The 11,746-nt window shown below is 56.0% G+C and overlaps 1 protein-coding gene across 2 annotated transcripts in view; it reads left to right on the top strand.

Moving 5' to 3' along the window:
* Positions 1-11,746, top strand: part of PLEKHG1 (pleckstrin homology and RhoGEF domain containing G1) — a 139,549-nt gene that overhangs the window by 123,736 nt on the left and 4,067 nt on the right. For both annotated transcript variants that reach the window (XM_083348722.1, XM_083348723.1), the window contains one exon: positions 477-2,130. In XM_083348722.1, coding sequence (XP_083204848.1) covers positions 477-2,130 — 1,654 coding nt within the window. The remainder of the gene's footprint in view (positions 1-476; positions 2,131-11,746) is intronic.

Genomic DNA, 11,746 nt, shown 5'->3' on the forward strand with positions numbered 1-11,746 from the left:
CTTACCTGTGACTTATCTCTGGGAAGGAAAAAAAATGTTGATCAATAGATTCTACTTAATGATTATTAAAACAAGCTTAGCTCAAAATATGATCCAGGATGAAGTAGCATTATGTGATTCTCTTCCAACTTTGTGGACATGACAGCAACTTTCCAAATTTTGGGAAAGGCACAAGGTGGTTATAGAAAAATACCATTTTATGTGTACAGACATACATACAGGTTTCCATGCAAGCAAGAATTCTCCAGTATCCTGGTTCCTTGCATGTTATTTAGTCCTGGTTTTCGTAAAAGAATTAACACGAGTATACCTCTTAAATCTTAGAATTCAGCAGAGCTACCAGTGCCTTCTTCCTGTGCATTGAGGAGTGTCATTTTGACTACACAAGAATCAGAAATTTTAGAACTAAGTTCATGATTAGCATTGATGTGATTAGAATACAGACTAATAATATTCTATATTTGAAAACTTCACAGAACTCCCAAAAGTGTGCAGATGAAGCTCATTCCCAGATGAACACAAAGCTTTCATTTTCCTGCAGTGGGGATAGTCAGTTATCTGAACAATTTACTCCCCAAAACAGCTCATTTGTGGCAAATATTTTGGGGAGAACATCTGCAGTGAGAAATATCTGGACAGACCATCAGATTCGGCAAGCACTGTTCCCAAGTAGACGTCCTCTGCAAGAAAATATAGGTGATGACGACGATGATGATGATTACCAAATGTTCATGCCATCAGACTCCACATCCAATTTAACTTCCATTGCATGTGAAGAAAGGATCCCATCAAACCGTCCTTGCAGCTGGCATGTGGGAATAGTTCATCAAAATGATATTTCCAACCACAAGTCTCATAGAATTATGAGGCGGGCCAGCAGCGCTGGTGAAAGTAAAACTGGAGCAAGATATAGAAAGAATTACCATGATCAAAGTGCCTCTTGGAATGAAATTAAAAGCTCTAGAAATGACATGGACAATCTGCAAGAATGTCAGGAATCTTCAGAAGAATTGACTATAGATGACATAGATCATGTCTATGACAATATAAGTTTTGAAGATTTGAAGTTAATGGGGCTGGCTCAGAGGGAAGAGTCCAACCGTGCCCCACAAGGATCAGCTAAGGATTCACTCTATGAGACATATGACCAAGATTGTTCTTTCAAAAAACCTCAACCATCTCAAAACAGGACTTGTATTTCTAGCAGAAATGAAACAGTTCCCAGGACGGAGGCTTCATCTGTCAGGTCTTATGAGCTGAGGATTAGTGAGGAGAATATCTATGATACCATAGGCCTTCCAGAAGAAGTGTCAAATTTAAAAAATGATCACCTTAAATGTTCCAAAAAGAGAAGTTTTCTGGGTATGAAAACAGATTTTGCATGCTGTAACCAGCTCAGACAATTTGTTTCTGAAGAAAGCCTCCAGTTCAGTGAAGATGAAAATCCCTATCATTATGTTCCATTAGATCGTGGCTGCTTAGGTTTGGCGGAGAATTCTTCAAATTCTGATTCACTCTCTCACAAGTCTGTTGCAGATAAATTGTCAGAGGAAGTAGATGAAATCTGGAACGACCTGGAGAATTATATCAAGAAAAATGAAGAAAAGGCACGAGATCACGTTCTTGCAGCTTTTCCTGTTTGCAATGATGAGGTTGATAATCAAGCATCTAGCAGACCAAATAAAGATATAAAATTTTCATTGACTATGCTCCCACTACCAGAAAAAAGTGCTTTCTCAAAAACTTTGCCAAACAAGGTAGCCAGGTTAAGTGAAGCCAACATTAAGTTTGAACAGGCAACATCATGTAAAGCAAATTCACTAATAGATCTCAACAGATCTTCACTTCCAAATGGCAGAGGTTTTGCTGATAGCCTTTATGAATCACCCAGTAATATTCTCTGCACAGTAAATGCAATAAATACTAATGGTGAACTGGATTCTGTGGATAAAACAAAGAATCGTGTTTTTATGATGGCAAGACAATACAGTCAAAAAATTAAAAAAGCAAATCAGTTTTTGAAAGTAAAAAGTTCAGAGCAAGAGCAACTTCTGAGTCGGCAACAGAAATCAAAGCACAAGGACTTAGCGGCCATTTTAGAAGAGAAGAAACAAGGTGGACCTGCCATTGGTATGTTTATATTTTCCCTCATTTTTTAAACTGATCTGTTGAATACTTCAACCCAATGACTTATACATTATCCATCCATTGGTCAATATTTCTTTGAATTGAACTGAAAATTCCAATAAGTATACTTATGCTAGCGCTTCATTATTAGTAAAATCTATTCCTCTGTTAATGCCTAGGACTGTTGGCTTTTTTGGCAACTGCAACACACTGTTGGCTTAACAGTCCTTAACAGTCCTAGGCTGCATTAGCAGAGAGACAGAATCAAGATCATGTGAAGTGTTAATACCACTTTATAATGGTTTGATAAGTCCATACTTGGAATACTGCATCCAGTTTTGGTCACCACGATGTAAAACAGATGTTGAGACTCTAGAAAGAGTACAGAGAAGAGCAACAACAATGATTAGGGGACTGGAGGCTAAAACATATAAGGAACGGCTGCTGGAATTCGGTATGTCTAGTTTAATGAAGAGAAGGACAAGGGGGACATGATAGCAGTCTTCCAATATCTCAGGGGCTGCCACAAAGAGGAGGGACAAGCTATTCTCCACAGTGCCCAAAGGCAGAACAAGAAGCAATGGATGGAAACTAATCAAGGAGAGAAGCAACCTAGAACTAAGGAGAAACTTCCTGACAGTTAGAACAATTAATCAGTGGAACAACTTGCCTCCAGAAGTTGTGAATTCTCCAACACTGGAGATTTTTAAGAAGAGATTGGAGAACCATTTGTCTGAAATGGCATATAGGGCTTCCTGCCTGAGCAGGGGGTTGGGCTAGAAGACTTCCAAGGTCCCTTCCAACTCTGTTATTCTGATTTGAATTTTATAGTACTAGCTTAACTAATTGGCTTTTAAATTGAGCCATGTGTCTTATTTAAATCAGAAAAGCCATGAGTTGCTCAGTGCATGTAAGAACTTGCCTACCATAAATTCTAAATTGATACATAATTTCATTTAATTTAAAAAATATTAGAGGACAAAAATATAGGTTGTATTTTGCTCATATTTGCTTGAAGTAAGAAATTTACCAATAATATTTAGTTTTATTGTCTTCTCCAGAAATTTTATTGTGGAAAATGGAGAGGGAGGTTTTATATTGGGAGGGGGGGAGATGTTAAGAGGGCTAGCTATGGTGTCATAAAAGATTAGTGGGTTTTCATTGTGCACATGAAGAGAGCAACCATGTTTTGAGAAGATACACAGAAATGACTTGAAAACTATTCACTGATTGATTGGACTTATATGGCCTCCCATCTTATGTATAATAATCCTGGTTGGCTTAAAAAAATGAAGAAAAACAGAACAGGAGTAAAAACATAAAAAGCCCATCAAAAAATCCCACAAAACCTCATGGTACCCAAAAGCAGATTCTCTTCCCTTCATTGACATTTAGAGTTGCAGGGCTCCAGCCACTCCCTAACCTAATGCTTGTGGGAAAAACCAATTCACCAAGGCCCTCCAGAGGCCAAGGAGGGTGGGGGCCTGCCAGATCTCAAGAGAGAGGGTGTTCCACAGGGCAGGGATTGCTGCAAAAAGGTGCGCTTCCTAGATACTATCATATGACTTTATTTTAGCGTTGGGAAACAGAGAATTGCTTAGGCTCTAGTTACAGGAATAAGTATGTAGAAGAAATGATAGACGAAATTGTGTGGCAGTAGTTGTCAGGCATGAACAACCAGAGCCACATGGGCACAGTTCAAGCTATCTACTTTAATTATGTTGTCTGGCAGCCTATTCCTGAGAATAATTACCGTATATACTTGAGTATAAGCCGACTCGAGTATAAGCCGAGACCCCCAAATTCACCCCCAAAAACTGGAAAAAGTTATTGACTCGAATATAAGCCGAGGCTGGGAAATGCAGCAGCTGGAGGCTGGATCCCCCGAAAGACGTCTCTGCTGAGATGAGAGAACGGGGTGGAAAAGCCGCCGAGAGAATGGGGCGGTGGAGTGCTCCACTGAGAGAATGGGGCGGCTTGCTGTTCTCTCGGTGCAGCACGGCAGAGGCTGGATCTCGCGAAAGAAGTCTCTGCTGAGCGAGAGAATGAGGCGTCTCAGCGCCCATTTTCTCGGCGAAGACTTCTTTCGGGGGATGCAGCTTCTGCCGCCCCTTTCTCTCAGCTGCCCAGTGGAACAGCTTGCCACCAGAAATCAAGAGTGCTCCATCACTGGAGGTTTTTAAGAAGAGACTGGACATTCACTTGTCTGAGATGGTATCGGTCAGTGGTGGCGAAACTTTTAGAGACCGAGTGCCCAAACCGCAAGCCAAAACCCACTTGTTTATCACAAAGTGCCAAGGCAGCATCGGCATTCTGGTGCCCTCGGGGGAGGGGACAGGGAGGCGCCTCTGAGTGCCGCCTCTGGCACGAAAAAAAAGGGGGAGCAAAAAATGGGCCACCGTACCGCAAGGCACAAAAACGCCAACCGCCGCACCGCAGGGTGCAGATACAAGGCACCGCACCATGTGAGAACGGGGCTGGGCTAGTGAGTATCACGCAGGCACTAGCCCCGCCCCCTTTGCAGCATGTGCCTGCTCGTGGCCCCGTGCACGCATGCACGCATGTAAAATGCTTCCCCCTCCCTTTTCTTCCAGTCCACCAACCGACAAGGACCTGCTGCTGGCAGCGGTGGTGGCGCACGTGCCAACAGAGAGGGCTCTGAGTGCCACCTCTGGCAGGCATGCCATAGGTTCACCACCACTGGTATAGGTCCTCCTGCTTGAGCAAGGGGCTGGACTAGAAGACCTCCAAGGTCCCTTCCAGCTCTATTCTATTATTCTATTCTATTCTATTCTATTCTATTCTATTCTATTCTATTCTATTCTATTCTATTCTATTCACTTTCTATATTTCTATTCTATTCTATTCCATTCACTTTCTATATTTCTATTCTATTCTATTCTATTCTATTCTATTCTATTCACTTTCTATATTTCTATTCTATTCTATTCACTTTCTATATTTCTATTCTATTCTATTCTATTCTATTCTATTCTATTCTATTCACTTTCTATATTTCTATTCTATTCTATTCTATTCTATTCTATTCTATTCTTATTACCATTCTCTATTCTATTCTATTCTATTCACTTTCTATATTTCTATTCTATTCTATTCTATTCCATTCACTTTCTATATTTCTATTCTATTCTATTCTATTCTATTCTATTCTATTCTATTCTATTCTATTCTATTCTATTCTATTCTATTCTTATTACCATTCTCTATTCTATTCTATTCTATTCACTTTCTATATTTCTATTCTATTCTATTCTATTCTATTCTATTCTATTCTATTCACTTTCTATATTTCTATTCTATTCTATTCACTTTCTATATTTCTATTCTATTCTATTCACTTTCTATATTTCTATTCTATTCTATTCTATTCTATTCTATTCTATTCTATTCTATTCTGTTCTGTTCTGTTCTACGTTCTGTTCCAATCCATTCCATATTTTCTATTCCATTCTGTTCCACTGTCAGAGCCCATCGGAGGCAACCCAGTCAGCCCACACAGGAGTTACACTAAGGCTACGCAGCCTCTCCTCTCAACCTGAACCCCTCCTTACCTTTCCTTTTATCTGCATCCTATTTTTAACTGCCGGCTCTGCCCAGCCCTATTTTGTCCTTGAGCACTCGTGAGCTCATCAAGAACAGAAGGTAACCGTGGGGGCAGGGCAAGATCTGCAAGATCCCCATTTGCATTTGAGTTTGCCATCCCATCTGGTTCGAGATAACACGAGAGAGAGAGAGAGAGAGAGAGAGAGAGAGAGAGAGAGAGAGAGAGAGAGAGAGAGAGAGAGAGAGAGAGAGAGAGAGAGAGAGAGAGAGAGAGAGAGAGAGAGAGAGAGAGAGAGAGAGAATTTTGCAGCGCGTTTGCTTTCAGCTTCGTGGGAACCGAGGAAGCAAAACAAGATGCAAAGTCTAAAATCTATAGGCTCATAAACCACCCTGGTTTCTTGAAACAAACCGGGATTTCTCTACCCCAACCTTGAAACCATGGATCGAGTGAATCTCTTTACCAAAGAATGTGTGTGTGTGTGGAGGAAGGGAGGGAGGGAGGGAGAGAGAGAGAGAGAGAGAGAATTTTGCAGCGCGTTTGCTTTCAGCCTTCAACGAAGAAGGGAATGTTCTCCACTTCTCCCTCAACTTTTTCTTTCCTCAGGAACCAGAGGCAAGGGCTTTCTGTTTGTTTGTTTGTTTTACCACGAGTTGACAGTTGGGCAGAAACCAGAGGGGGGAAAAAAAGAGTTTCGGGCTTCGTGAGAACCGAGGAAGCAAAACAAGATGCAAAGTCTAAAATCTATAGGCTCATAAACCACCCTGGTTTCTTGAAATAAACCGGGATTTCTCTACCCCAACCTTGAAACAATGGATCGAGTGAATCTCTTTACCGAAGAATGTGTGTGTGTGGAGGAAGGGAGGGAGGGAGGGAGAGAGAGAGAGAGAGAGAGAGAGAGAGAATTTTGCAGCGCGTTTGCTTTCAGCTTTCAACGAAGAAGGGAATGTTCTCCACTTCTCCCTCAACTTTTTCTTTCCTCAGGAACCAGAGGCAAGGGCTTTCTGTTTGTTTGTTTGTTTGTTTGTTTTACCACGAGTTGACAGTTGGGCAGAAACCAGAGGGGAAAAAAAAAGAGTTTCGGGCTTCATGGGAACCGAGGAAGCAAAACAAGATGCAAAGTCTAAAATCTATAGGCTCATAAACCACCCCGGTTTCTTGAAACAAACCGGGATTTCTCTACCCCAACCTTGAAACCATCGATCGAGTGAATCTCTTTACCGAAGAATGTGTGTGTGTGTGTGGAGGAAGGGAGGGAGGGAGGGCGAGCGGGCGAGGCAGCGGGCGGGCGAGGCAGCGGGCGAACGAGCGGGCGAGCGAGCGAGCAGGCGAGGCAGCGGGCAAGCGGGCGAGGCAGCGGGCGAGCGAACGAGCGGGCAAGGCAGCGGGCGGGCGAGCGGGCGAGGCAGCGGGCGAGCGAGCGGGCGAGGCAGCGGGCGGGAGAGCGAGCGGGCGAGGCAGCGGGCGAGCGAGCGGGCGAGGCAGCGGGCGGGAGAGCGAGCGGGCGAGGCAGCGGGCGGGCGAGGCAGCGGACGGGCGAGGCAGCGGGCGAACGAGCGGGCGAACGGGCGAGCAGGCGAGGCAGCGGGCAAGCGGGCGAGGCAGCGGGCGAGCGAACGAGCGGGCGAGGCAGCGGGCGGGCGGGCGAGGCGGCGGGCGAGCGAGGCAGCGGGCGGGAGAGCGAGCGGGCGAGGCAGCGGGCGGGAGAGGCGAGCGGGCGAGGCAGCGGGCGAGCGAGCGGGCGAGGCAGCGGGCGGGAGAGCGAGCGGGCGAGGCAGCGGGCGGGCGAGGCAGCGGACGGGCGAGGCAGCGGGCGAACGAGCGGGCGAACGGGCGAGCAGGCGAGGCAGCGGGCAAGCGGGCGAGGCAGCGGGCGAGCGAACGAGCGGGCGAGGCAGCGGGCGGGCGGGCGAGGCGGCGGGCGAGCGAGGCAGCGGGCGGGAGAGCGAGCGGGCGAGGCAGCGGGCGGGAGAGCGAGCGGGCGAGGCAGCGGGCGACGAGCGGGCGAGGCAGCGGGCGGGAGAGCGAGCGGGCGAGGCAGCGGGCGGGCGAGGCAGCGGACGGGCGAGGCAGCGGGCGAACGAGCGGGCGAACGGGCGAGCAGGCGAGGCAGCGGGCAAGCGGGCGAGGCAGCGGGCGAGCGAACGAGCGGGCGAGGCAGCGGGCGGGCGGGCGAGGCGGCGGGCGAGCGAGGCAGCGGGCGGGAGAGCGAGCGGGCGAGGCAGCGGGCGGGAGAGCGAGCGGGCGAGGCAGCGGGCGAGCGAGCGGGCGAGGCAGCGGGCGGGAGAGCGAGCGGGCGAGGCAGCGGGCGGGCGAGGCAGCGGACGGGCGAGGCAGCGGGCGAACGAGCGGGCGAACGGGCGAGCAGGCGAGGCAGCGGGCAAGCGGGCGAGGCAGCGGGCGAGCGAACGAGCGGGCGAGGCAGCGGGCGGGCGGGCGAGGCGGCGGGCGAGCGAGGCAGCGGGCGGGAGAGCGAGCGGGCGAGGCAGCGGGCGGGAGAGCGAGCGGGCGAGGCAGCGGGCGGGCGAGGCAGCGGACGGGCGAGGCAGCGGGCGAACGAGCGGGCGAACGGGCGAGCAGGCGAGGCAGCGGGCAAGCGGGCGAGGCAGCGGGCGAGCGAACGAGCGGGCGAGGCAGCGGGCGGGCGGGCGAGGCGGCGGGCGAGCGAGGCAGCGGGCGGGAGAGCGAGCGGGCGAGGCAGCGGGCGAGCGAGCGGGCGAGGCAGCGGGCGGGAGAGCGAGCGGGCGAGGCAGCGGGCGGGCGAGGCAGCGGGCGAACGGGCGAGCAGGCGAGGCAGCGGGCAAGCGGGCGAGGCAGCGGGCGAGCGAACGAGCGGGCGAGGCAGCGGGCGGGCGGGCGAGGCGGCGGGCGAGCGAGGCAGCGGGCGGGAGAGCGAGCGGGCGAGGCAGCGGGCGGGCGAGGCAGCGGGCGGGCGAGGCAGCGGGCGAACGAGCGGGCGAACGAGCGAGCAGGCGAGGCAGCGGGCAAGCGGGCGAGGCAGCGGGCGAGCGAACGAGCGGGCGAGGCGGCGGGCGGGCGAGGCAGCGGGCGGGAGAGCGAGCGGGCGAGGCAGCGGGCGAGCGAACGAGCGGGCGAGGCGGCGGGCGGGCGAGGCGGCGGGCGAGCGAGGCAGCGGGCGAGCGGGCGAGGCGGCGGGCGAGCGAACGAGCGGGCGAGGCGGCGGGCGAGGCGGCGGGCGAGCGGGCGAGGCGGCGGGAGAGCGAGGCAGCGGGCGGGAGAGCGAGCGGGCGAGGCGGCGGGCGAGCGGGCGAGGCGGCGGGAGAGCGAGGCAGCGGGCGGGAGAGCGAGCGGGCGAGGCGGCGGGCGGGCGAGGCGGCGGGCGGGCGAGCGAGCGGGCGAGGCGGCGGGCGAGCGAACGAGCGGGCGAGGCGGCGGGCGGGCGAGGCGGCGGGCGAGCGGGCGAGGCGGCGGGAGAGCGAGGCAGCGGGCGGGAGAGCGAGCGGGCGAGGCGGCGGGCGAGCGGGCGAGGCGGCGGGAGAGCGAGGTAGCGGGCGGGAGAGCGAGCGGGCGAGGCAGCGGGCGGGAGAGCGAGCGGGCGAGGCGGCGAGCGAGCGGGCGAGGCGGCGGGAGAGCGAGGCAGCGGGCGGGAGAGCGAGCGGGCGAGGCAGCGGGCGGGAGAGCGAGCGGGCGAGGCAGCGGGCGGGAGAGCGAGCGGGCGAGGCAGCGGGCGGGAGAGCGAGCGGGCGAGGCAGCAGGCAAGCGGGCGAGGCAGCGGGCGAGCGGGCGAGGCGGCGGGCGGGCGAGCGGGCGAGGCGGCGGGCGGGCGGGCGAGGCGGCGGGCGAGCGAGGCAGCGGGCGGGCGAGCGGGCGAGGCAGCGGGCGGGCGAGCGGGCGAGGCGGCGGGCGAGCGAACGAGCGGGCGAGGCGGCGAGCGAGCGGGCGAGGCGGCGGGAGAGCGAGGCAGCGGGCGGGAGAGCGAGCGGGCGAGGCAGCGGGCGAGCGAACGAGCGGGCGAGGCGGCGGGCGAGCGGGCGAGGCGGCGGGCGGGCGAGGCGGCGGGCGAGGCGGCGGGCGAGCGAACGAGCGGGCGAGGCGGCGGGCGAGGCGGCGGGCGAGCGGGCGAGGCGGCGGGAGAGCGAGGCAGCGGGCGGGAGAGCGAGCGGGCGAGGCGGCGGGCGAGCGGGCGAGGCGGCGGGAGAGCGAGGCAGCGGGCGGGAGAGCGAGCGGGCGAGGCGGCGGGCGGGCGAGGCGGCGGGCGGGCGAGCGAGCGGGCGAGGCGGCGGGCGAGCGAACGAGCGGGCGAGGCGGCGGGCGGGCGAGGCGGCGGGCGAGCGGGCGAGGCGGCGGGAGAGCGAGGCAGCGGGCGGGAGAGCGAGCGGGCGAGGCGGCGGGCGAGCGGGCGAGGCGGCGGGAGAGCGAGGTAGCGGGCGGGAGAGCGAGCGGGCGAGGCAGCGGGCGGGAGAGCGAGCGGGCGAGGCGGCGAGCGAGCGGGCGAGGCGGCGGGAGAGCGAGGCAGCGGGCGGGAGAGCGAGCGGGCGAGGCAGCGGGCGGGAGAGCGAGCGGGCGAGGCAGCGGGCGGGAGAGCGAGCGGGCGAGGCAGCGGGCGGGAGAGCGAGCGGGCGAGGCAGCAGGCAAGCGGGCGAGGCAGCGGGCGAGCGGGCGAGGCGGCGGGCGGGCGAGCGGGCGAGGCGGCGGGCGGGCGGGCGAGGCGGCGGGCGAGCGAGGCAGCGGGCGGGCGAGCGGGCGAGGCAGCGGGCGGGCGAGCGGGCGAGGCGGCGGGCGAGCGAACGAGCGGGCGAGGCGGCGAGCGGGCGAGGCGGCGAGCGAGCGGGCGAGGCGGCGGGAGAGCGAGGCAGCGGGCGGGAGAGCGAGCGGGCGAGGCAGCGGGCGGGCGAGGCAGCGGGTGAGCAACCGAGCGGGCGAGGCAGCGGGCAAGCGGGCGAGGCAGCGGGCGAGCGAGCGCGCTCCGCAGGGCAGGCTCTCTCCGCCGGGACGTGGGCGGCGGCGGCTGGCTGTGGCTTCGGGGCGGCGCTGAGCTGCGCGGCCGCCCTCCCGCCCTGCCTGCCCCCCGGCCGGTGCCTTCGCCCCGCAAGCCCCCCCCGACTTGCCCGGAGGAAGCGGCGGCGGCGCGGCGCTGCGGGCCGGGAGGGGAGGGGGGCGCGGCAGGGGCTGCCCCTCCTGCCAAGGAGCCGAGCCCGGCGGCGTGTGTGTGTGTGTGTGTGTGTGTGTGTGTGTGTGTGTGTGTGTCAGACCCGCAGGAATGGCTAGTAAAGGTGGCGGCAGTCCGGCATTTGCGTTTCTCTGTGTGTCAAGCCCCGTGGGCTCGACACACAGGAAGGGGGGGGAATGCCGGAATGCCGCTTCCCTACCAGCCATTCCCGTGGGTCTGACACACACACGCACGCACGAGGGGGAGAAACAACGCTGAACTGCCGCCAGCTCTGCAAGGCTCTGCCGCTCCCTTCTCTCAGCAGCCTGTTCCGAACTAAGGGACAGTTCTTTTTTTTTGTTCACTGGAGTATAAGCCGAAGTGGAGTTTTTCAGCCCGAAAAGTGGGCTGAAAAATTCGGCTTATACTCAAGTATATACGGTACATCAGGCTTCAAGGAATTTAGGGCAGGTTGGCTTTAGCCCTTTTGCAATTGTGCAGTGACTCCAGGCTACCTCCATGCTTGATCCCTCCTCCCTGCCAGGCTGGGTGCTTCCCAACAGTAGTTGGCACATTATGTCATCTTAGATGTTACAGCCAGTTTAGTATAGTGCACAGGTCTGCAACCCGCGGCTCCGGAGCTGCATGCGGTTCTTTCAGCCGTCTCCTGCGGCTCCCAGTCCTCTGCCATGTGCAGTCCAAAAAAAAAAGTGGGACTAAAAAAGTTCAACCAATCAATTCAAATATGCAGGGCAGGTGCATATCTCGCCTTGGCTCCACTCTTCAGTCAAACCCTGTTCTGCGCATGCGCGCATGTATGCGCATGCACACATATTTTTGTGGCTCCCAGTTTTTCCTTTTGTGAGGGAACCGGTTCCGAGTGGCTCTTTCACTGTTTCAGGTTGCTGACCCCTGGTATAGTGGTTAAAAGCATCATTCTAGAAACT

This window comes from Vipera ursinii, assembly GCF_947247035.1.
Source record: "Vipera ursinii genome assembly, chromosome: 1".
NCBI classification, from domain to species: domain Eukaryota; kingdom Metazoa; phylum Chordata; class Lepidosauria; order Squamata; family Viperidae; genus Vipera; species Vipera ursinii.